Raw genomic sequence first — 25,591 nt, 5'->3', positions numbered from 1 at the left:
TTATTTTATAAAATCTGGAAGTTGGCCACATAGTTTGTCTGCTGCTATTAACTGGTACATATCATCCTCTCCCCGTCCAGTCGGCTTCACCGGTCCCCTGTGGTGGTTGTTCCAGTAGACGCTCCTCTCATCTTCACAGGCAGCCTTCCAGCAAACCCCCGCATGTAAGGAACAACAGAGTTGCTGCAACCCGCCTCATCCATATTAATAGACATGGGCAACCTAAAGAGAAGCATGAAGTGGAGCAGGCCAAGGCTGTGTGTATGTGAGGCTGCTGCTGCCTAATTACACCAGTGTCATCTTGGGGTTACAGATACAAAACACACCAAGTGGACCCAGGAGCTTTGAGCCACAAATCCCACCAGAAAACATGTGTTGTAGCAATATGAGAGGTAGTAATGGAAAATATTCAGTTTGGCAGCTGTTATTTTTTTTTCCACTGAGTGAGATAAATGAAGTTGTCCAAAAAGAGGAAGAAAAAAAAAAAAGGAAACATGTAGAATCAATCAATACGATTACAGTGATTAGTATTTAAATGTGCCCAGAGACATTCAGAGTGCAGACAAGAACAAACTGGACCGTTTGCTGTAAAATACTGTGTAATAATATATACTAATTGAAGTCACTTAGACATTTTCTCCTGTAAAGCTCTGGGAGTTCAAAGCCACTGTGACGTATAAAATAGTAGATTTTTCTCTGATAAAAGTGCTTCATTGACAGTCATTTCCAGCTACAGTATGGTGTGTTACAGAAGACTTGATCTGCTTTAAAGCTTCAACACTGATGATCAGTCAGACTAATACAAGTGCTAATTGTCGTCACTGTGGGAAGGAGGGACATCGAAGGCCTTAGTAAAGTGAAAAATAGAAATATTCTACTTTGACTAGCAGGACTATAAAAGTGTTCCTCTGTCCCGAGGGTTCCCTAAGCTCGCTCCGTTGGTTGGAACTGAGGAAATCCCTTTGGCACCTCGCTTGCTTTGTTTGTTTCCACAGCCTTTGAATCTGAAGGTCTGTGGAGGAAAACGCTTTGATCCCCGGCCTCAGTTTGGAGTCTGGAGTTTTTATCCTCGTGAGGCGCGTTGTTCCGATGTCAGGTGGACTTCCACAGCGGGCTGTTGTAGATCCAACCCTCACCCTGCACACAACACAAACATCATATTGATGTCCACCCTATTAGACGATCGTCTGACATTAAAACCAGCTTTCATTTTTGGGTTTAGGTTAGTTAGGATGTTAGAATTAGTTTGAATTTCATCAACTCCAGACAGACTTAAATATTTGTTAGAACAGTTACTCAGAGTATATGTTAATTTTTTTGGGCGCGGTTTGCTGTTATTATAGTTCCTTTCCTTCTTACTGAACTGCTTTTTCAGTTCCGCTGTCGGGTTTTCTATGGAACTGAGGTCAGAACTGTATGATGGCAACTTCTCTGAGGCCACATTGTAAGAAACACTGATGTATGCTGAGGGTCATTGGCCACTTTAAAGACCCATTTGTCTCCATGTATAAAGTCCAGAAGTCCTACTGCAGCAAACCTGCCCCATAACATGATACTGCCACCACCATATTTTACAATCATGCTTGCCAGCTTCCTCCATTTATTTTCTATTTTTGTTTTACTGAAATAAAAATATGAAAATTTTCCTCCGTGGGTGACTGAATTGGGAAGCAAGAAGGTAAACTACTAATACCCTCAGTCAGAAACACCGTCTGTTACATCTGGAAGAAAAATTGAAGTTTGCTAACTTAAGAACACCTTCCTAGCTGTAGGGTAGAGAGGTGGTAGCATCATATATGGGTGTTGGAGGAACTGGTTCTTAAAAGGGTTCTTTCAACCATATGTTGGGGACAAATGGATCTTTCTGAGGAGTAAAGACCCTGATTTTACTTTTGAATTTGTGGCTTTAGGACAATAAATATTTCAATATTTCAGAGCAGGGATGTCAGAAGCCATGGAGAGTCCCTGTCCTGCACCTTATAGATGCTCCTCTGCTTTAACGCTGAAAGATTCAGGTCCTCTGAAGGACTCTGGAGATCTTGACTTCCAGTGAGGAGGTAATTAAACCATTTTTATTCAGGTGTTTAACCAGGGAGATGTGTAAAAGCTAAAGGATATGAGGAATGGAGTTTCTTCCTGTTTCAGTGTTCAACACATGATGCTAAGGAGGGAATCCATCAGTGAGACCAGGCCTCAGGGTGGTAAAATTCACTACGATGCAGTTAAGGCTTGCTTGGACTACAGGGAGGAAAGGAGCAGCTAGCTCAGCTATACCACCTAAATTAATTTCAGCTTTATAGAGCAGTTTAACCTTAATACACAGCAACACATCTGCAGTGAAGCAAAAGGCTAATCAGAAAGTTTATTTTCCTGAAAAAAATACTTCTAGCCATTCTGATTAATGGATGGATTCTAAGCTGCTCCTGTTTCTTGTTGTAAACAGTTTACCCTTTATTATTTTTCCTTGACTGACCTACTGCTGCCATTCGCTGTTTTTTTGTTTCGGATTGCTCCAGTTTTCTTAAAAGTTCTGCCTGCGGAAGGCCATCATCTCCCTCCATCGTTGCCCTGCATACTATTTAGGCAAGTTCTTTGTTTTGTTTCTAAGATGATTTTGGCTGACTAGAGCAATAAAAAATATTAGCTTTATTTTCCCCCTGAGAACTTCTCCAAACTGAAAATATTTAACATGCTGGCTGATGCAGGGAACAAACCGCTGAAAACAACTAGAAACTAAAATATCCAAACTGTCCCTTTTAAGCAAACACCCAAACTCTACAGTTCAGTTAGATTCTGTACCTCTTTAGTGAAGTATTTTGGTTTCCAGGGTTTGTTATCGGCTATTCTCTTCCTCTCCTCCACCCTCTGACTCTCCTCCAGCCGATGTTTGTGCTCCGTGGCCAGGTCCATGTTCCCCTCCTTCAGAGACTTGGTGACATGCTGCCATAACCGCCTGCAGACCAAGAGGAAACGGGACAAAGCAGCACTTCAGAGTAAATCTTCTCAATGGACAACTGAAGGCCACGTCTCGTGTTCCTTAGTTTTCGGTTGTACTTTCTGGTTACTATGAGCCAACAGGAAAACGTCCTGTTTCCCTTTGAAATTGACATTTTTTTAAACTTTACTATACTACTGCAATTACTATTTAATATCCTGTGCAATATTCCTGTTAAATATGTATATATGAACCTTTTCCTTCTTTTTGGCGCCTTCTTTTGACTATTGAGCTGAGTGAATTTCTCCACGGTGAGAATCAAGTCTATCTTATCGTAACAGAATAACTCAAGTCTAATAAAAGGTTTCCTTCACTCCCACTTCATCCAGTGTCACATATTGATGCAGTTATAAGACTTTCCTGCTAGTTAACATAATCCTCCTGTCGGAAATATAATCAGGTCTGATCTTTGGTCTCTGCACAGAGTTCAATAGAGAATCTGAGGCAAGACGGAAAATCTGACTGAGCCTATAAAGGGCAAAATAAGCCCAGGTGGTTCTACAGAGTGCTGACTCAGGGAGGCTGAGTACAAACGAACGTCATGCATCATTAATTATGGACAATTTGGAGTTGGCGTACCCACACAATCCCTATAACTTTAACCAAAGGTTGTAGTTTTAAATTCTAAAAGGAAGAAATTCCCTAAGGTTTATATAATCCTAGTGTTCTAAATGTGAATTGTTTCAGTGACTGGAAGGCGGTTTGTTTTCACCTGGACTCCATCCTGCCCTGCCTCTCAACGGGCCGCAGCTTCTTTCTGGTGACGGGGAGTTTGGACGTGTCGATGACCTTGGTTTCCCCGCTGCTGTAGGTGAACTCCAGCGTGCCGTTCCACTCGCCCTGGGCCTTGCACACGATGGTGTTTGTCAGGTTGTGTTTCACCTCTGCTGTCACCCTGTAGGTTGAATAATAAAAAAACATATATATACTTCAGAAAATAGAGATTTTTAGCTTTTTAGATTTTTAGATTTTAGATTTTTTCTATTAAATGAACCATTAAGATTCATGAAGCAGACATGATGTACAAAAATGACCGGACTGCATAATTTAGATGGATGTTTGAGGATTTCCTCTGGATAATTTTGTTTTGAGTTTAAACCTGGTGTTCATTTAAGCTACTTAACTTTGACTTATTTAGACATTAAGCTCTCTTAGATTCAGAGAGTTTTTCTGTTAATTCCTTGTTGATCCTAGATGGAAACGGATATTTGCTTTAGGACACTTAAATCAACATTTAAATTACCCACAGTCGAAACCTACAAACAAAAAAAAAGTTTCTCTCCACATTAAATCAGTCTAAACCTTCCCCATCTGGGGGTATAGTAGGTTTTGCAGAGGCATTGTGCATTGGTGCAAATGCACCAAAGTTAGCCAACATAATACTTTTTATCTGCAGTTATAGAGCAGGTCACATGAACTGCAAAAATATTAAATCTAAGCAAGTTTTTTTCTAAGATTAAGTGCATTATTTTCTTGAATTGAGCAGGTGAGACGCTTTACCAATTTACAATTAAAATAAGAAAAAACAACTGCAGTCTCTGATTTTAAGGGATTTGGCAGGTCATCTATAGTAGCTATTCTAGGGCTGTAAACATCCCATTTCCAGGAGGAAACATGAGGCGTTTCTGCAAGTACTTTCTGAGAAAAAGAGTCAATTTTAAGACATAATCTTGTTTTCAATATTTTCCTGCCCATGTTGGCACAGGAGTTGTTTCCCCGTGGATAAAGATTGTCATTCTTTCTGTAGTCAGCATCTTTATATAGTCCTTAGTTTTTGTTCTGGTAAAAGGTCACAAATTTCACACTGAAGCACATCTTCCTCTGATGCAGAACCCAGTTTTTTTTTTTTTTTTTTTTTAAGCATCATTCTGTTTGAACTATCAGACACAGACCCTTCAGGAATCTGCATATACCTGTATAATATTTTAGCAAATATGCCATAATGTCACTTGAGTAAACTCTCTCAACTAGAATGAATGATAATGGCCCTATCTAAACCTGCTAATCTATGACATCATCACCTGCTCTTTTCACTTGAAGGCATTTTAATCTTGGCCTGCATTCTAGCATTTCACAATTAGAAATTAATTTGCTCATTTCCACACAGTGGTGTTCTCTATTCATTTCTGGTTTTCTTTGTGTGTTTAAACAGTCGTTTTAATTTAATGCATGGAAATCTAAAAAAAAAAAAATTAGAAAAACATGTCAGATGTTTTCTAATGAATTCCCATTCAATTGTGGGAACAAATGCTTTTCTGTCACAAAAAAAATTATTGCAGACAATTTAAGTAAAACCTAAACAATAGAGAATCAGCAGAGGAAAATAGTCTTTTCATTCTGCGGCCGTCAGTCTGCAACCTCTATAACAATAGAGATAGATGAGCATAAATTAAAAAGTCAGACAGCCTCACAAAGGAATAATCTTCCTCAGTGTGTGGAGCTTTTATGAATGAAGTGTCAGAGATAAGCAGCAGCCTGTAGTCCTGCCCTGCAGTGAGACGTACATAAAAAAGCTGTCAGAGATGATAAAAAAAAAGGCTCACCTGTGCACCTTCCCTCCATAAAAAGGCTTTGTGTGAAAGGTCACCGTGGCTGAGTAGCCGCTCTTGATGCAGTTGATGGAGACTTTGCCTCCCAGCTCCACCCAGGGGACGGTGAGGATGGAGCGGGCGTAGGCGCAGGGCAGAGTGAAGATATACTCCTCGTCGTGCTCCAGGAGACACAGGACTCCTGGGAGGAGGAGGAGGAGGAGGAGGCGATACGTTTGAGAGAAATCAGAGTAACAGCAACTTTTTCTTTTTATCATTCAATAAAAATCAAAGCCGTAGAGGAATAACTTGGACTTCTTCAAACCACTTGAAGTGTCTCTATAACTAAATACATTTCTAACCATCTAGTGTTAAATGTTTTTTTAGAATTTGGGCCTCAGCTTTTATATATATATATATATATATATATATATATATATATATATATATATATATATATATATATATATATATATATATATATTATGTCACAAGTGTAAATGAAAAAAAAATTTAAAAGCCAGGCTATACAGAAAATTATGCATGTTGATCAGTTTCATCATGATAACATCTATAATTAGCATTTTGTCTGCATTTTTCCAGCATTACCGGTAAATTCACAATTTGTTCCACCAGAAAACTAGACAAACTCCATAGAACAGGGGTCTTCAACATGTTCTAGGCCAAGAACCCCCAAACTGATGGCGAGATAGAGCGGGGACCCCCCAAAATATATGTATAAATTATATGAAATTGTGTTATAGCAAACTATAGTCACTCTATTACATATGTAGTAATGTAATAAAAGTAATTTTTGGGATTAATAAAGTATTTCTGATTCTGATTCCTCATTAATGGGACCGTGAATTAAACGGTTCCCAGCTTGAAAGAGCTCCTGTGTATCTCAGAATGTGTGCATTGATGACTGAAAGACATCTTCTGCCTCCATTTATCTGTTTACTACAGTGTGTTGAATTCATGTTAATGTGTATTTAAAGACATTTCAATTAGTGGAAAAATTGCAGGGGGGAATAAAAAAAAAGTTCTAATCAACCAGAACTTAAGCGACCCCAATGCAGTACCTCCGTGGACCCCCTAGGGGTCGCGGCCCCCCTGTTGAAGACCTCCGCCATAGAGGTTTCAGCTGTTTTTTTGTTTTGTTTTTCTGACAAACTTTAGGATATAAAAATCTTAAAAATTTGGTCTGCACATGCATTTTCCCCCATGACTCTAACACCCCAAAATATAATCCATGTAAACCAGTTGCTTTCAGATTGAATAAGATCTAATCAGCAAATCCACTCCATCAGTATGTTTCTAACAATATATATAACAATAGAGAAGCAGCAACTTCATGATTAGCAAGGAACACAGCAGACAGCGCAGGGAGAAAGTCCAGAAAAAGTTAAGAAAAGTTCTAATTCTTATTTGGATAATTTGGTCTTTTATTGTCAAACTTTTGGAGGCAACCTGAATAAATGTAGGTTGAATAGCAAAAAAAACAAACAAAAAAAAAACATTGAAATGTGGGAATTGCAAAAAAAACAAACAAAAAACAACAAAATATGCTTTGGTAAGAGCTGCACAAAAGTAATTCTAAGGGGAAAAAAATCATCAATAAACAATCTTCACTGTAAAACAAATTGTGAACTGCATGATGCTGTGGAATATCTTTTTTGACTAGATGGAGAAAAATACAGGAAATCATGGAAGCAAACTTGTAGTCGGTAAAGGGCTTCAGATTGAGCTGGAGGAAAACCCCAACACCAGGGAACGGCTCAAAACAGCCCATGTAATCTTTCAGAGCTTGGTAAAGAATGGTCTAGTCCAAGTCCAGAGCTAAATGCAATGGAGGAAGGCTTGGAAGCCAATTTTCATAGACCCTCTAAACCCATTCTGACTGAGCTAGAGCTCACTTCACAATGTTGTACCATGTTTTTCTGTAGCAAATATTTCCAAAAATATATGTATTGAAAATTCTGAGGCAAATTAAATCAAATGAGGAAAATTCTTAATCTTGCAGACAGTAGGATTAAACAACATAGTTCTGTATTAATCACAACATCGTGTTATCTTTCAGGTTTTTGACAAATAGGCCACAAACCATCCTTTATCACACCCGAATACATGTGCATCATACATCATTAAGGTCTTCTACCATAAACAAAGTGACATTTCTTCTTGAATACTTTTCTTTTTTAGCGAGCTTACAGCAGACCACTTGTGGGGCTGTATTTTGCTGCGGGGGGGTTGGGGATCTGCATGTGGTGCTAATGTGAGAAGGAAAAAACAGAGGGGTTTTGTTAGAGATAAAATTTTTCAGTCTTAACAACCGCCTAAAGCTCAAGGATTAAAATACACCAGGAAGGCGCCTGTAGATAAAATATGACTAAGACTAATTGCCAACGTTTGTAGCTGTTCAGTTTCAATTGAATGTTTTGTTTAAGCCACTTATAAAGCATTCAGATTTAAAATAAGAGCCCTAGACGAGCTGAAATGTGCTTTCTCTCTCCTAAAGATGTGATGTTTGAATGTTTTTCATCTGCTGCAGATGGATTTCAGTCCTCTATTTATCTCCTTAATCTTCCAAATAAGCCATGGTCGGGTATAAGGACGTGGACAGAAAAGAAGGAAAAAAAAGAGCTCTTTGAGTTTCACTGCTCTACCTCTGAACCTACCGGGGAGGTTCAACTCTTGTAGTTTTATTCTGGCCCTAAAATTGGGACATTTTGGTTCGGATCTTGTCTTCCAGAAGTTTCTTTGTTGAAATCAGGCAGAGAACATGCATCTGTGTCATTTACATTTTTAAAGATCTTTTAAAATCCTTTTGTTTTTTATTCAATCATAAATTGGATATAAATATTCAACCATAATATATAAAAAAAATGCAAAGTCTCAAGTCCTTTTTTCTATCAGGCAATAGTCCTCATATATTAAACCATGGTCTACAAATAAGTTACACAACTTTCTAGATTCAGAGGCGTAGCTGGAACATTTTTATCCGTGTGGCGTGGCAGGGACCAATGTGCCGCTAGAGGTGATTGAGAGCAGATAGACGCCAGAACCTCAGGCTCAATCTGCACTGGACCAACAGGAAAATGAACAAGCACAACATATATAACTTTTTAATAAGACAAACTAGATTTTCCTGAAGCCATTGCTGATAATTAGATGCATAATGCAGCCGAAATTAAAGCTTTAGTCGACAATCTTTGAAGTCTGGCGGAACAATAATAATTGTTATTGCATAATATCAGTATAAACATATACTACTACTACATTAAATGGATTTAGTTATTTATCTCTTATTATATTGAAGATTCCTAGATGGCATGCAGAGTCAAAACTATACCTTTACTGAATAAAACACAAAAAATAAAATAGAGTACAAAAAAGTAAATTAATTACGTCTTCATAATTTTTAATGTAGTATAATGAGAGTTATTAACTACTGTATTTTCATTTACAGTTTATTTTTAATGTACAAACAATCTGAAATAAGTTATAACATTGAGAGTATCACTGCTGCCACCCTCTGTTTTAGAGGGGAACTGCTTATGAATGATGTTCAATGATTGGCTAAGGGTGTTCATGGCCACCCCTGAGCCCCCATCTAGCTCTGTCCATGTCTACATTTAAGGCACATTGCCCGGCATCCAATACTGACTCATCTGTTGAATGAATGAACATTGCCATATGTGTAAAAGCTTCACACATATGGCAATTTACGAAAATCTAACACAGATAACAAGTTACTTTATTTTATTTATTTAACAAATAAGCAGAAAGAAAAATCAGTTCAGTAACGATTAGATATCTGATCCAGTCGATATTGGAGCCAATATCAGCCAATCCTAGTATCGGATGGGTGCATCTCTATCTGGTTGGGTCAGAATGGTGCCTAAATGCTAATGTATGTCACAATTTTCTGATTCTAATTTGTAAAAGTTTAAAAATCAAAATAAGTTCCACTTACTAATCATATATTACTTTGTTTTGCTTTATCACATAAAATACCAATGAAAAGCATTAAAGTTTGTAGCTTTGACTTGACCAAATATTAAAGGTTAAAGGCTATGGATACTTCTGCAGTGCATTTTTTGGTTTAGATATTGTTGCTCTATGTCCATAAAGATATCACCTAAATATTGATCAGTTTGACCCCTCAGGTTCATTTCAGAATAAATCACCTGCAGCTTTCCTCCTCCTCCTCGTGACTCACTGCCCATCAGTGACTGAGCCTGAAAGGAATCTCAGAAGTTTTTTTTTTCCAAACAGTGATCAATATGTCCTGAGGTGAAGGTCACCATGTTCTCCAGCTGGAACAGTGATGATTCACTATCTGTCGACAGGCGATCTGAGGTCTGAATCTCAGACTTCCTGTATTTCAGCTGTAGGTGATTCGTCACTGACTGTAGGGATTGTTCAGGTGCTGACGGGAAGGTCAGGGTCAGCATTTCAAACTGAGATGTTTTCTACTAGAATAAAGTGCAGATTTTAAAGTTTCTGCTACAAACCTCAAACAGACAGGATTGGGTTTTTTTTTTTTTTTTTTTTTTGCAGGCTAAGGATTTAGACCTGTAAATAAACCTGTTTATAACTATTAATTCCAGTTTTTCTTTCTATTTAGCTCCTGAAAAAATGCCCTATATCGGCCAGCGCACTATTAAATCTTTCTTCGGTTATGACACCTGATTGGTCATGAACAATGGCGTCGTCTTGACCAGTCGCAAGAACAAAGAACTTCAGATATCTGTGAAGGAAACTTAAAATTTGTCAATAAGTTGAGAAATAATCTGGAGGATTGTAGAGTTTCTGAAAAGAAAAGTGGATCAAAATCCCACCTGAGATGTGTGCAAACCTGTTATTCACCACAAGGACTATAACTCCGAGTAAATGATATAAACAGAGCTCTAAGTCGTGTAACGCTGACAAATCAAACAACCATTTCATTCTATTAGATGTGCATCAAGTATTTGACCTCAATGCAGTAACTTTTCTAGATTTTTAGCTACAATATTCTGTCTTCAAAGATTAAAATAAAAGTACTATAACAATGTACTGTAATGGAGTAACTTCTCTTTTATAAACTACCAGCAGATTCAAAATTATCAGATGTGTTGATGCAACAATTATTTAATATTATTCCAAGCCAAACTCCCTTCTAGTTTCCATCATATTGAATAATGAATAAGCTACCTCTCTGTAAAGCTGGATACCATTTTTGCAGCTATATTCTGGTTCTGTTGTCCAGAAGCAGCTGAAATCAGGAGACAGCACGGCGGCATCGTTTTTCTGCGGTTTTATTATGTTAGGATGTTTATCCTTTAGAATCAGGTGGGTTGCTGAGACTTCTCTTGCAACGCTGCAATTTTTTATCTTTCAAACTTAAAAAGCCTTTGCTGTGATGAATAACACTAAAGAAAAGTTCTCCATAAGCAAAAAACAAAAGCACCAGTTTAAAGCATACAGTATAAAGACATCAGGCTGTTTTAAAAGCCTAAAAGAGTGGAAAGTTATTTTTTATTTCCTGTTGAGAAAAGGAAATAAATTAGCTCTGCATGACTACACTAACTATCGGGTCTTTCTTGCACTAAATCATTAGCATTTATAATTAAATGAAAATTGAAAATATGATGAAAGAAAAATCTGGCTATTTGGCATGAGAATAGTAATTCCAATTTGCTATGGTGTTTTAAAGAAATAAGCAATCTGGCACATGCAGAAATCAGTTTTTTATTGCTTTGTGTGAAAGAACAACACAGCAGCTCTCCACACCAATGCAATACAACATTGGTTGGCATTAATGGGAGGCACTGTTAACTCATAGTATTTGTATTTAATCAGCCTCAAACTAAGTTTCCTTTCTCAGAGTACAGCAAATAATAAATCTATGGAAAGCTAAGGGGGACATAATTCTAATGCATTGGTTTCTTATGGGTCAATTACACCAGAAGGCAGTTATTAGGCACCGTTTTATGTTTGTTGGTACTCCATTTGAGAGTTCAACAAGTTTTTGTTTTCCTTTTTTTTATATGGCTGTAATCACAGTATCTACTTGTTTCTAAAACAATTTTACAACCTTGATTAAAATGAAAACAGCTTTAGTCTAGACCAGTCTGGTGAAAGGAAATCTTTAGCGCAGACGTTGGAAAAATGTAGAACACAAAGATGACTGATTTTTAATTTCCATTTAGTTGGGAAGAATGAACAGAAACTGTTTTTTTCTATACATTTAAATACTTATACTTTGAAACAAAGCTGTACCATTTAGTGTTCAACTTTTAAACTTTTGTTGTTTTTTTTTCTTTTAGCCAACATTTACTTTAAAATACAAACAAAATATCAAAAGTGAATCTTAAGGGGGAGTTCACCCTGTGTTTTCATCGGCTGTCAAACATTGAGTTCCCAAAGCAAACCAAGGTGATTTACTTTTCTTTTAGCTATTTATTTGTTTAAAATTTCAGAAATTCGACCAAGACTACATAAAGTACAGAGCTGCGTTTTCTGTAAACAGTTAGAGTAGATGTGTCCTGGTGGTCTGACTTACCTTCTCCCACCATGGACACTCCAACAGACATGCCCATGAACTTGCTCTTGGTCCACACATGAGCGTTGACGCACATCTGTCGCTCCCGGCACTCACAGTAAAACCCAGACACCGGTGGATGATGGGACACCTGCTCTGCCACAAATCGGACTCTGTAGGATCCTTCGGGTGAATCATTGCCTTGCTGCGAGTTGTTGGATCCTCTGCCTGGTTCCCGGGTCGGCCCTGGGTTCGATCTGACCAAAGGTTTGACTTTATCCCGAGGTACTTCCCAGGAACAGTGAAAGGTCTCTCCCAGGACTGGGTTGTAGGGTTTCTTAGCTACGGCGCCTTTCCGTCCTTCATGAAAAGCAGTCAGGTAGTACTCCACGAAGCGGACGATTCGGTCCTCGGCTGTGGCCCCGGCTGTGATCGATAGAAACATGTCGGGGTGGGCCATGAAGTTGGCGTACATCTCTAGCAGAGATCGCTTTTCTAAAATGAAAGTAGGGAGCACCACCTATGGACAAGAAACAGGTTAAAAACCCTCCAGTATTGCAGCTGTAAACGTGAAAAGGTGGGCGGGGTCTCACCCGTGTGAGGTCCATCCCCAGTTTGAGTTGGGAGAGCAGGTGAAGAATAACGCTCCGCTGGTCATCCAGAACGCCCAGATCCTCTTCCTCATTGTCCTCCGTATCAGTCACCTCCTCACTGGGACTGATGTCCTCCAGGCCTTGGTGGTGCTGCCCACACAAACAGATAAGAAAACAAAGGGTTGACTTTTAAATTTAACGATGACAAAGATGAACGAAACCTTATTCATGGAGGAAAACAGTTCAGGCTTTTCCCCAAACTATTCCCTTAGCTGTGGGAGCATGAAGTTACACAAAATGACTTGGAATGCCTAAACTTTAAGGATTATCCTTCATTGTAATTCCAGGGCTGCTAATCTTAATAATCTGCACCAAGCTTTATACGATCCAGTCTGACACATAATGTTCTCCTAAACACTGCTAACAGAAAGATGAAAAATAATATGTGCTTGATTATTGCTGTTGATGAACTCTATAAACAGAATTAGTTTTAACATAGAAGTCTAGAAAAAGTATTCCACAGTTTCAACATGTAGGCTTTTATTTATAAACTTAACCTGATCCACTTTCCTTCTCATTAACCAACTTCCAGAACAATCACCTCTACTCCTGACAGACGTTGAGTTGTTTTGGTAAGTGGCAAAGATAGAACAGTCGTCTAACTTAAAGAAGCAGTTAGCGCTGGTACATCTGGGATGCTTCAGAGATGCATGGTGGTTAACCAGGTGGATCCTGTAACTGCATAGAGTTGCTGGAATCAACTGTGATATGCAGCTAGGTGGAGCAGAGGGGTGAGAGTCCAGAGCTGGCATGATCCTAGAACAATTCAGCTAAAACTCTGTATTGCACTTGGTGATGTCAAGCCTCTAGCTGTTCACACTGCTGAAAGTTTTCCACCTCTGCAGCACCAATGCTTCTACAGGCCCAACAGATGCTTGTGGAAGCAGCCAGTATGGTTGATGACGGATTTATACACCTATGGTAAAAGAAGTGATACGTAGGAACAGCTCAGTTCAGTGGTTTACATTGGTGACCCTAGACCACTGGGAATATACGGTACATTTATACTTTTTTCACTTTCCTTTTCTTTAATTTCTTCTCTTCAAAATAGCCATTTCCAAAGCCTGAAACAATTTTCCATTAAACTGGGAAAGGAAATAAGGGATTTCTGGTAGTCCACTATTGTTAATTCTTCCTCACAGCCTGTTTTTACCGTAACTGTTAGGAAAATATAACAATAGCGGTATAACAATAGCATTTAGGGTTACGGATTATGTCTGAATTCTGAATCAGAAGCTTGAATTTCATATATTGGATACACCACAGCTTCCTGTTGTTTGTGAAAAATTAATCTAGAAAACAAATTTCTTTATTTCCCATTTAAAATGTTCATCGTCTACCAATGAGGACTGAAAATCTAAATATTCGGCTTTGCCCTGTTTAAAATAATAAAACTGAGACACTTAAGGGGTTTAATTAAATAGTTAATTAAAATTAAAAAAGTAAACTTTTTGTAAATTGAGGTATTTTATGAATATTTAGTAAGAAGACTTTAAATGAACTTTTATTAAAAAAGTAAAAATGTATTATTATTAATGCTGTTTAATTCTTCCACATCTGTGACAGCTGCTGCCTGAGGCGTCATGTTGAGGGAAAGTCATGAGGGAATATCGTTACATCTGTCACAGATGTTCATCATCAAACGTGTTTTTGGCTTTAACTCAAAAATAGGTTTCATTATTTATGGCAAATGTTACAGGAATGTACTGCTGTCAAAGCTCTGCATGTCTAAACCTTGCAGATAGACGATCAAAACGGTTCTTAAATGTTTAGAGAAGGAATACAATTCCAGAAATGTATAGTTTGCAAAAGATTCTTCTTCAGAGTTAAAGAGTTTCAGAGTGCAAATTAAGAGAGATTTTGGTCAAGACATAAATGAACTATAAAAATACACTCACCGGCCACTTTATTAGGTACCCCATGCTAGTAACGGGTTGGACCCCCTTTTGCCTTCAGAACTGCCTCAATTCTTGGTGGCATAGATTCAACAAGGTGCTGGAAGCATTCCTCAGGGAGTTTGGTCCATATTGACATGATGGCATCACACAGTTGCCGCAGATTTGTCGGCTGCACATCCATGATGCGAATCTCCCATTCCACCACATCCCAAAGATGCTCTATTGGATTGAGATCTGGTGACTGTGGAGGCCATTTGAGTACAGTGAACTCATTGTCATGTTCAAGAAACCCGTCTGAGATGATTCCAGCTTTATGACATGGCGCATTATCCTGCTGAAAGTAGCCATCAGAAGTTGGGTACATTGTGGTCATAAAGGGATGGACATGGTCAGCAACAATACTCAGGTAGGCTGTGGCGTTGCAACGATGCTCAATTGGTACCAAGGGGCCCAAAGAGTGCCAAGAAAATATTCCCCACACCATGACACCACCACCACCAGCCTGAACCGTTGATACAAGGCAGGATGGATCCATGCTTTCATGTTGTAGACGCCAAACTCTGACCCTACCATCCGAATGTCGCAGCAGAAATCGAGACTCATCAGACCAGGCAACGTTTTTCCAATCTTCTATTGTCCAATTTCCATGAGCTTGTGCAAATTGTAGCCTCAGTTTCCTGTTCTTAGCTGAAAGGAGTGGCACCCGGTGTGGTCTTCTGCTGCTGTAGCCCATCTGCCTCAAAGTTCGACGTACTGTGCGTTCAGAGATGCTCTTCTGCCTACCTTGGTTGTAACGGGTGGTTATTTGAGTCACTGTTGCCCTTCTATCAGCTCGAACCAGTCTGGCCATTCTCCTCTGACCTCTGGCATCAACAAGGCATTTCCGCCCACAGAACTGCCGCTCACTGGATGTTTTTTCTTTTTCGGACCATTCTCTGTAAACCCTAGAGATGGTTGTGCGTGAAAATCCCAGTAGATCAGCAGTTTCTGAAATACTCAGACCAGCCCTTCTGGCAGCAACAATCATGCCACGTTCAAAGTCACTCAAATCACCTTTCTTCCCCATACTGATGCTCGGTTTGAACTGCAGGAGATTGTCTTGACCATGTCTACATGCCTAAATGCACTGAGTTGCCGCCATGTGATTGGCTGCTTAGAAATTAAGTGTTAACAAGCAGTTGGACAGGTGTACCTAATAAAGTGGCCGGTGAGTGTATAACCACAAAATAACCCTAGACGCAAAAAGCATTGTTCCTCACAATTTGTGAATTAATTAAAGCAAACAGATTTGTGTCTGTTGCTGGTGTAACTGAAGTCGGCTCCACTTGAAGCAAAAAAAAGTTTGTCTTGTTTGTGATTTCTTTTGTAACAAACTGAGGCGGGAAGAAGGGAGGAAAATAGGAAACAAACAAGAGGTTGATGCATAATGCAGAAAGTCTTCCCAAACCCTTGGGCGACAACTTCCTGCTCCTCTTTCTCTGCTTCTATCTGTGCTTTCCATGAGCTTACAGTAACAGATAATAAAACCTTACCAACTCTCCCAATTTATGCATGAGAATCCCAATTTTTATTATTGTCTCCGGCCGCTAATCAACTGATTTTTCAGTGATAGAAAAAGATTAAGCTTGTTTGGAATATAAGTCCCAGCCTGCTGGAACCCTCATGCATGCATGTGTGCAGAATCGTGCATGTCTGTATTCCTTATTCTCTCTTCTTTTTATGTCAACCATGATAGTAGAAGTGAATGAAGAGGGTTTTAGTTTTTGATGTCACTTTTCACTAGTTTGTATGTCTGTTCTTGTATTTTGTGTGTCTTTATTGCTGCACACAATCCTGTACACTTATGGATATACCTCTGTTGTTATCAATTTAAACTATTTGCTTGTGAAGTCACAATTTTGAATAACATTTTATATTTTATTTGCATGAATTTAAAGTTCAAATTCAGTGGCTGTGGCCACTTTTCTTCATGGCGGCAGCCAATTAATCCTTTAGTTGGTGACAGTCAGTGGCATACACTTTTTAATTGGATCTGCAATACTGGATGCTAAATGCATACACAGTGTAACTGCCTTATTATTTAGCCTTCTGGTACATATTCTAACAACTAAAACTGCTTTTTTTAAAATAGTATTTTTAACAGTTATAAAAGAAACCAAATGTTCTGACTAAGGTTTCTTCATCAGGGTTAAAATACAAGACAAGAAATGACAAATAATTACCCTGTGTGCCAGGCATAAAAAAAATTGTTTTTCCTTTATTAAAAGCATTCATTTATTTTGACTTTGCCTTTTTTATGTACAGCAACAAGATTAATATATTGTATTGAGATTGCAGGTAAATTATTTATTATTATTTTTTTAATTATGAATAATATATATGCATTTATATTTAGCGTTTTACCTTAAGTCCCCTAAATAAAACCTATTGGAGCCGGGGGCTTTTAGAGGTTGCCTTATTATTAAATCAGGTCTGATTGTGCAATTTGATCTCAGCATAAGAGCAGCTGTTCTGTGAAGGAGATTGTGAAACATAGTGATGGCAGAATAAAGCATGTTTTTCCTCTGCAGTGACTGGTGGGGGGATAAAAAAAAGAAGATCAATGAAGCTGAATACAAGCTAATGCTGAAGGAACGTCTGACAGAAGCTGCAGGAGTTTGAGAATGTGTTGGAGGTTCAGCTTCCAGCAGGACGACAACCATGAATATAGAACTAGAGAGGCTATGAAATGTTCATGTGTTTGAAAGGCTCAGTCAAAATCCAGACTAAGTTTGATACATTATGCAGGCAAACCTAAAACTTCAGCTGTTATTGTATTAAAAGTTGTTTCTTCAATCAAACTGAGGGGGCTAAATCCAAACACACACTGTAACTTTTTACATTTTTAAGGGTAATAATTTATTACTATTTTCCCTTCTCAATAAGGCAATACTTCAAATTTGCATGTATTTTAACTTAGTGTTGCACCGATACTGATACCAGTATCAGGCAGGACCCCGATCCTGCACTAAAATGGTGGTATCGGTATCGGCGAGTACCAACAATAGGGCACCGATACCATTTTGAGAGCCAAAAGTTTATTCAACCATTGTCACTCATTCCAGGTAAAAAGTTCTACTGGATTCACCTTGTATTAGTCTTTTTCCTCCTTCACAAAGGTAGGCAGCAGCTTGACAAAACCATGATGGCAATTATTTTACATCCAAGTAGTACGCAGTTCTTCATATACACACACATACCAAATTCACACAGATGATATCGGTATCGAAATCGGCCAATACAGCCAGATATCGGGTATCGTATCGGGGCCAAAAAATGGCATCGGTGCAACACTGTTTTTAACACATAAAAGCTTTAAAGGTATGAATTATTTGGGATTGACAATATTTCCCTAGAAGCCAGACTTTCTTTTGATTTTTTATAACTTTGGCTTTGATTAAAAGATCTCTAGTCTTTTAAAGGTATTTCAAAGATTTCCTTAAGTGCATCGCTGGACATTGCATTTCAAACCTCAATAGATGATCAACTGGCAAATGGCTCATGTTGGAGGTGTCAGATTTTCTTTTTTCTTTACTTATTTCCTCTTCTAATTTAGATAACACACACTGGCCAGTATAAATCCAGGCATATATAAGTACATGTACTGATGCTAAACAAATGAAAAAGCATCATAGCTGCAATAATAGCTTAAAAGACTCTTGGTTGTCATGAGGAAATGTTAGAGCACTTTGATAGGTCTCTGATAAAAAATGAAGAAATGAGGGATTGCTTAAAACTCCTCTTACTATCCTGAATGTGTCTGTAACACCGTTTCATTATAGCAAACCTGCAGGATATAGAAGACAATCTGACAAAAGCTCCCAGCAATATGACTTTATGTAGGAAAAGAAACAGAAGGAGGAGAGAGATTTCCAGGAGCCAACCATCTGACTGTCACCTGAATATTTTATTCAGCACAGACATCTGTGCAGCTCCACATAACTACTCATTGATGCACACACTGGGAACACTCTGCACCAAAGACATTATGTGCAAAGCACACATGCACATCCTGCATGGGACAGAGCATGCTCCAACACACCTACATGAATCCCTAGAGCTGAAGCACAGTGATATATATAGAGAAGTGAAACAGAGTGGGAAGACAGTGAGGTGGGGGAGGTATGCTCTGACTTCACTGGTTTTAACTAATTAAAGAGACTTCTGACTGCAAGAGGAAATTTCAGCTGGAGTAGTCTGAGCATGGAGTCAGTTTGATGTTGGTGGATCTAGACAGACAGCTTTAAATAAACACTAAAATCATCTCAAACTGAGATCTTAAATATGATGATCGCCAGATCTAATCCACCAGAAACTCTTTAGCATCAAAGGACTGAAACAAACAATTGGATTAATCATGATTAATCGATTATTGAAATAATGGTCAACTAATTAAATTTTAACCGATTAATCGTTAACGGGAGTATAGAGACTCTAAAACATGCTTTTAGCTGACAGAGCAACCCATTCAGAGCGGTAATTATATTAAAATTGTAAAAAAATATATAACATCTTGGATTTAAGATATAAAATGTTTTCATCTGTCAAAATGCTCTATCCAGAATGGAAAAAGTTTTAGTTTCACATGGATTAATTTTGTAAAAAGTACTCTTTAAGGAAGATTTGGCTATCCAATTATTGATCGATTAATCGAAAAAATAATCAACAGATTAATCAATTTGCAAAATAATGGTTAGTTGCAGCCCTAAGAGGTCTGTAGCCAACACCTCTTCATCACCACATCACGATGGTTTTACCTAAATGAGGACCAACTTATGTGAAGAAAGAAAAGAAACAATACCTTGGAGCTAACTTACATTCAATAACTAAAAACCAAACAGGTTTTATTATTACAACAGATGCTAAAAACACCAGAATTGGAAATGTGTACCTAAATGTAACGGATGCTGTATATAGCCTGGGTGCCAGTCCGAACTTAGTCCCGCCCACAAGGTTTGAGGTCGGGGAAGTTCGGTCTGGCTCTGCTCCATAGTAGCGCGAGTATTAAAGCCCACTGTCAGGCAATCCAATCAAATTGTCAGGGCGGGCTTTATACGATGATGGACAGATGATCAACAGTAACGTAATCAACCACGTGACCAAAGCGCGCTTGGGTGACAACAATAATGGCTGCCGCTGGAGAGTTTGGGTGAGTAGATTCTGCTATTAGGTCTGTTCTAGAAGATATCGACAGCAAATTAATTTTAAAAGAGGAACAGAGAAACGCGATCAAGTCTCATCTTCTTATTCTAGGCGTGAAACTGCACGCTTTGATTTTTGTGGACAACAACTATGCCTCGCTTAAGATACGTCACGCACTCCGTTGCTCTTATTGGTTGTAGGTCTATCCTATTGAGTGCAGAGGCATTTTTTTTCCTGGTTCGTTCAAAACACGCCCCATAATCACAGCTCTATGGAGCAGTATCAGACTCATATTCTGACTAGAATTGAGTCGGACTACGTCAGGCTATGCTGTATAGACATAATAGCCACAATATTTATGTACTTTTTAATTGATCCCAAAAGTTTCTAAATCTAAATGACATTCTGTAAAGTAGTTATAAGGTCTGTCAAATAATGGTCCTCAATCAGGCTAACTGGGTTCTATAGGTTTCCTGGGCCAAAAGGTAAACCTATGGTGACTGAGTCAATTCATCATGGTCAAGGATCATATCGCAAAACCGTCAATTTTTGTCTTTGTTTTGAAGCAAACTCTTGACATTTTTGTCTGTTCCTACTTCAGTTTTAAATGTGTGTGTTAAATTTACCATTTGGTTTATTTTTCTGTTTGACTAAAAATGTGTGGCATTCAGTCTATGTTGGTAAATCCTGCAGATATGCCAGTATTACTGTTGGCCTTTATGGCCACACCAGACCAGTTTCCATCTTGTTTTATCAATATTTAAAAAAATATATATGCAGCTTCCTTCATCTACCTGTCAGGTCTACTTTATTATATATTTATTTTTATGTTAAATTTGAAAGGGATGCACAGTGGAGCAATCGACTGCACAGTGGAGCAATCGATAGCACTGATGCCTTGCAGCAAAAGGTTCCAGGTTCGATTTCGGGCCCGGGGTCTTTCTGCATGGAGTTTGCATGTTCTCCCTGAGCATGCGTGGGTTCTCTCCAGGTACTTCAGCTTCCTCCCACAGTCCAAAGGAATGACTGTTAGGCCTCTCTAAATTGTCCTTAGGTGTGTCTCTGTGTTTCCCTTTGACACACAGGCGATCTGTCCAGGGTGAACCCCACCTCTCGCCCGGAGATGGGCACCGGCACCACCGTGAGATTAATAAAATATACAGACACACTAACCTCTTAAAACCAACTGAATATTAAATACATGATGATAATATTGGACAGCAAATCAAGTTAACAGTTGATAAATTACCTTATGGGCCATACATCAAAATGTAAAAAATGTTCAGGGCAAAAATTAGAGACACATTGTTTCCCCTTTAATGTTGCCCTGGGCGACTGCCAGGATGGCCCAGGTGGGAAAAAAGCCACAGACATTGTAGAAAATAAAAGTCCAGAAAATCCTTCTTTTTCCTGCAGTCTGCCATAATCAAAGCTGTTTGATGTGTTTACCACAACAAGCCCTGCTGCCTGCTTTGTTTTGCTTTGTTTAATAATTTATGAAGACTGCATCAATGCTTAGTGTTAGACAGGCACAGTATTTCTCATTTCTGATTATGAATGTTCACCTATAATGCACTCTGGAGATGCTGGATAAGTATTTCATCCTGTACTGAGAACAGATGCAAAGAGGAACTCAAAAAGTGATTAAACACTCACGCTGCATTGCTGTGAAGATACAGGCTTGACCTGCATAAAGCTGGATCTCATCTCTAATGAAGAGAAAAAGTATGTGGGTGGTTGAACCAACGGCTGCAAAATCCACCAGGAGGAAGGAAAGTGGTCCGCAAACAGGGAAGCTTCAGTTAGCTTAAAATCCCATTAAAGAGATGGTCTCGCTTAAGGAAACCTGTCCACATCGGACACATTTAATGAGTCTAAATGTCTGATGGGTCCCTGAGGAAAAAAAACAAAACATACTTCCTCTTCTTTCTCTGAATTTGCTGACTTAGAGAGCAGTCGTCTATAAAGAGTCCTACTTCAGTACCAAGAGATGCTGAGTGCAGCTGAGGAGCTTCTGTGCGTGACTGCCTCTCTGCCCACCACCCACTCAAAAAAACAGGAAAGGAAGCAGAAGGAAAGTCCCAATGACGTCAGAACCAGTTCCCTCCCATCCTCCAGCTGCTCCCATGAAATCCTCTGCCCTCCTCCCATCGCTCCTCTGCTCACGTGACCTCCTGCCATTCATCTCTCCATGCAACTTGTCAAAGGCTCCTGATCAGTTTGCAGATGATGAAATAATCAGAATCAGCTTCTTTAGCAAAGTTTAAGCAAACAAGAGAAATCCTATATATTAATGAAGCTATTTTTGATCTAAATGAAGACATTTTAACAATAAACAAAATATTTTTTTCTTTCAACAAATTCATATATAAACTTTTCTTCCTTAAGAAATAGGATAAGCAGGCATCCAATAAAAAAGGTTCTCTAAAAGTGATTTTCATGAGAGACAGATAAATATTTAGAATGTATAGTAAATAGTTTTAATAAAACTGTTTTTTCAGACATTGTAGAAAAACAGTTTTTAGACTGCAAAATGGAAGGTAAATAGGAGAATCAGAAATCAGAACATGGTTATTTACAATTCTACTGGCAAAAGTAAAATTTTATCTAAACATGCAGACATAACAGATTCTCCATTAAAAAAAAAAACATATAAAGGGTTAGACTTAGACTACTTTTATTGTCATTTTGTATACACAGAGTGTATATAAACCGACATTTCTTTTTGTGTAGCTTTCAGACTGAATGAACAGCAGCTTAGCAGTAAAATGAACATTTCCATTTCATAAAGTGCAGCAGTGTTCAAAACACATGGTGCAAAAACGCATTGATATGGCTTTCAATGCAAATATATATGGTGCAATTATGCAGTATTTTGGTTTGATGTTATCATAGTGATGCAGAGTCTGAGACATGATTTTGAGTTTTTTCAGCAGTCAGCTGTCTGACGGCGGAGGGGAAGAAGCTGTTGCAGAATCTGCTGGTCTTGCATCGAATGCTGCAAAGCCTCTTTTCAGAGAGCAGCAGGAATAAAAGTCCAGGCAGAATCAGTATTTGTAAAAGAAAAGACAATCTTACCATGATTAATAAATTCCTATCAAGAAGTCATGCAATAGTAATTTAATTTGCTTTTATCCCTTTGCAGCTTTTTTGCTGGAACAGACGGATTACGCTTGTTACACTGAGATAGCACAGTACAAAACACATGATATATCATGGATGCAATGTGAAACAAAACTGAGCTTATACCATATTTAGTCATATTTTAGCCTTGATGCATATTTACATCTCAGATGTTGTTCAGATGTTTTGTTTTTTATTTTACTGAACTCTAACTAAGACACATTAGAGCTTCTAAACATTGCAAAAAATAAAAGGTGAGTCAAACTCATCTTGAAATACTACTTCTCCAAGTACTGTAGCAGTCAGACTGTATCCAATTTATCCATCTCCAGTCTTTTGTTGAACTTATTCTCCAAAGTCGTTTCTTATTCAAACCATCTACTATTCTGTTTCATCAACTCTCCATCTCAGCCTCCTGGGCGTTTAAGGGAGGCCGAGTCTTTTCATGCCGCCACTTCAAAGTCTTATTGTAGTTTCAAATGGCTACAGGATTGAGGTGGTTGTCTTTCTGGCTATTCATCTTCTTCCATCGTAATTATTTCTTTTCTCCATTCACATTAAAACATGGGCTGTATAGACAGATGATGTCAAGATAAAAATCCTCTCCAGTAAAGTCCTGCTTGCTGTTTTCTCTCTTGAGAATCCAATAGAGGTCAAGAGTAGAGTCTAGTTTTATTTAAACTACTAATTAGGTTATGTTCAGTGATGCTGTGTTTGTATTTTAAAGTGACCTGCAGCGGTAAACACAGGATTAGCCCATTTGTCCATACGGCCATAAACAATGCAATGAGAGGTTCAAAGTTCCCAGTAAAAAGGAACAGTCTCTTTCCTCTTAACCTTACAGACCAACCAGATGTCAGCAGCTTGCATCCACAACCGCCTTCATTCAGTCTCCCAAAGAGCTTGTTTTCATGGGTGAAGGCTTGGATTGTATATTAAGCGGTTAATTGAAAGCTTTTTCCTTGATACATGGCCAGCACTGAGCCACGAGGGTCCAATGCAAAGCCTGCATCGCTGCTGACTCAGCCTGTTTTTCTGCAGCCGGCTTTAAGCAATATTAAAGGTCTTGCTGAGGGCAGAGAGTCCATTCTACCAGGGGAATATCAATGTTCCAACCTCTTCAGAAGTATCAGCTGATCCATAACATTTGGCAAAGATTATATTAAAAACTCTTGGGAAAAGATTATTTTTTTTTTCATTTTCTTTAAACCCATCCATAAGATGTCAAGGCTCTATGTTGACCTTGCTATTTGCATTTAGAGACTTTCTTCCTTCATATTAAGTTGCGGTTTCTATATTTTTTTCTTCATTTTGCTTTGACCTGCTGATTCTGACGCCTCTGGATCAACATTTCATTGTTGCAGACTTTTACAATGTTATTTCTGCAATATGTTTGCGATTGAAACAATCCTGGCTGGAGTTTTTCCAGCATTTCTCCAGTCCATTAGCCACATTCTTTGGCATCATGCGCATCAACTGATGTTATGAGATCAAAACCAGTAAATAACAGCAGCCCTTTTGATTTCAGTCAAGCATTAATATCACCATCAGCTCTGGGACATTACAGTGGACAAGCTTTTTAACTGGTATTTATCAAAAACCCACAAAGTGCCAGGAATGACCAGCCCCCATCCTAGACGTTAATTTAAATACTTAAAAAAAAGAGCAAAACATTTTATTTTCTACAAAAAGTTTTTCTGTTTCCTTTTTCTCTTGAGATTAAAGCCTTTAGACATCACCGTCATATGTTTTCACAGAAAGGCCTAAAAAGATTTCAAACTACTACAATTTTATAGAAGGAATGTTGAAAGAAAAGATTGTTCCAATTTAATTTATGGATAAAACGCATGTAAGAAGGGGGAAAAAAATGATTCAATGTGCAGTACATTGAAAGCACAGATAAAGTAAAAAATAATAAAAATAAAATCAGACATACAACTGCCTTTTATTACATTAAATCTCATCTTGATTTTGTCAATTTGCCCTTAAAAGCAATGCCAAGGTAGAAACAATGATGGATTGAGGACATTTGCTTATTTTTAATCAAAGTGTGTTGGCTGTAACATTTTTAAGGAGCGGCTTACATCTATTAAGCAATAACTTTATATGTGTGCATCATTAATGTTAAGTAGTTACTATAACTAAACAGGAACAGGAGATCTGACCGTTCTACAGTCTGCAGCTAAAACAACTCAATACAGAAACCTTCATAAGAGTTTTAACATTTCATTTCTTTTAATGAAGTATTTTTGAGTAGACTTTTATTGAATAAATGATAGAGTCTCTAAGTAGAGGGCGGTGCCTTCTCCCTACCTCTAAATGACTCAGTCACCTTCTGAAGTACTTTTGTGTTTGTGGCAATAAAGGATTTTTCCATGTTTTATAATCACAGGTGTTCTGGTCCGGCTTTTATCCACCAGGGCAACAGTAGAGCCAGAGTTTGTTCTGTAATTGTTGGGTTTCTGGTTCAACCCCCCATCTGTCAATCTAAATTGTGTTCTAGAGCAAAACACTTCAGCCTCCTTGCCTGCTGATGGTGGTAAAAGGATTCAGATCTCTTGAAGAATCATTGATCAGGCAGCAACCCGGACATAAATATATATACAGTATATATATATAATATGTATGCATATGTGTCATTTTTATGTCTAAAGATCTGTATTCATGTTCAAACCAAACTGTCA

General features: G+C 38.3%; 1 protein-coding gene across 1 annotated transcript in view; it reads right to left on the bottom strand.

The window, feature by feature from the left end:
* The window catches only part of osbpl10 (oxysterol binding protein like 10), a 111,063-nt gene continuing 85,472 nt past the window's right edge, over positions 1-25,591 (bottom strand). Inside the window, exons 8-13 of the mRNA XM_015376967.1 lie at positions 12,646-12,795; positions 12,074-12,572; positions 5,539-5,725; positions 3,708-3,890; positions 2,800-2,953; positions 1-1,137 (exon numbers count right to left, since the gene is read on the bottom strand). Coding sequence (XP_015232453.1) covers positions 1,093-1,137; positions 2,800-2,953; positions 3,708-3,890; positions 5,539-5,725; positions 12,074-12,572; positions 12,646-12,795 — 1,218 coding nt within the window. The 3' untranslated portion in view covers positions 1-1,092. The remainder of the gene's footprint in view (positions 1,138-2,799; positions 2,954-3,707; positions 3,891-5,538; positions 5,726-12,073; positions 12,573-12,645; positions 12,796-25,591) is intronic.

Source organism: Cyprinodon variegatus, unplaced genomic scaffold (genome assembly GCF_000732505.1).
Source record: "Cyprinodon variegatus isolate N-32 unplaced genomic scaffold, C_variegatus-1.0 Scaffold144, whole genome shotgun sequence".
NCBI lineage: Eukaryota > Metazoa > Chordata > Actinopteri > Cyprinodontiformes > Cyprinodontidae > Cyprinodon > Cyprinodon variegatus.
Note: the sequence above shows the minus strand (reverse complement) of the source record. Positions and strands in the feature narration are given on the sequence as shown.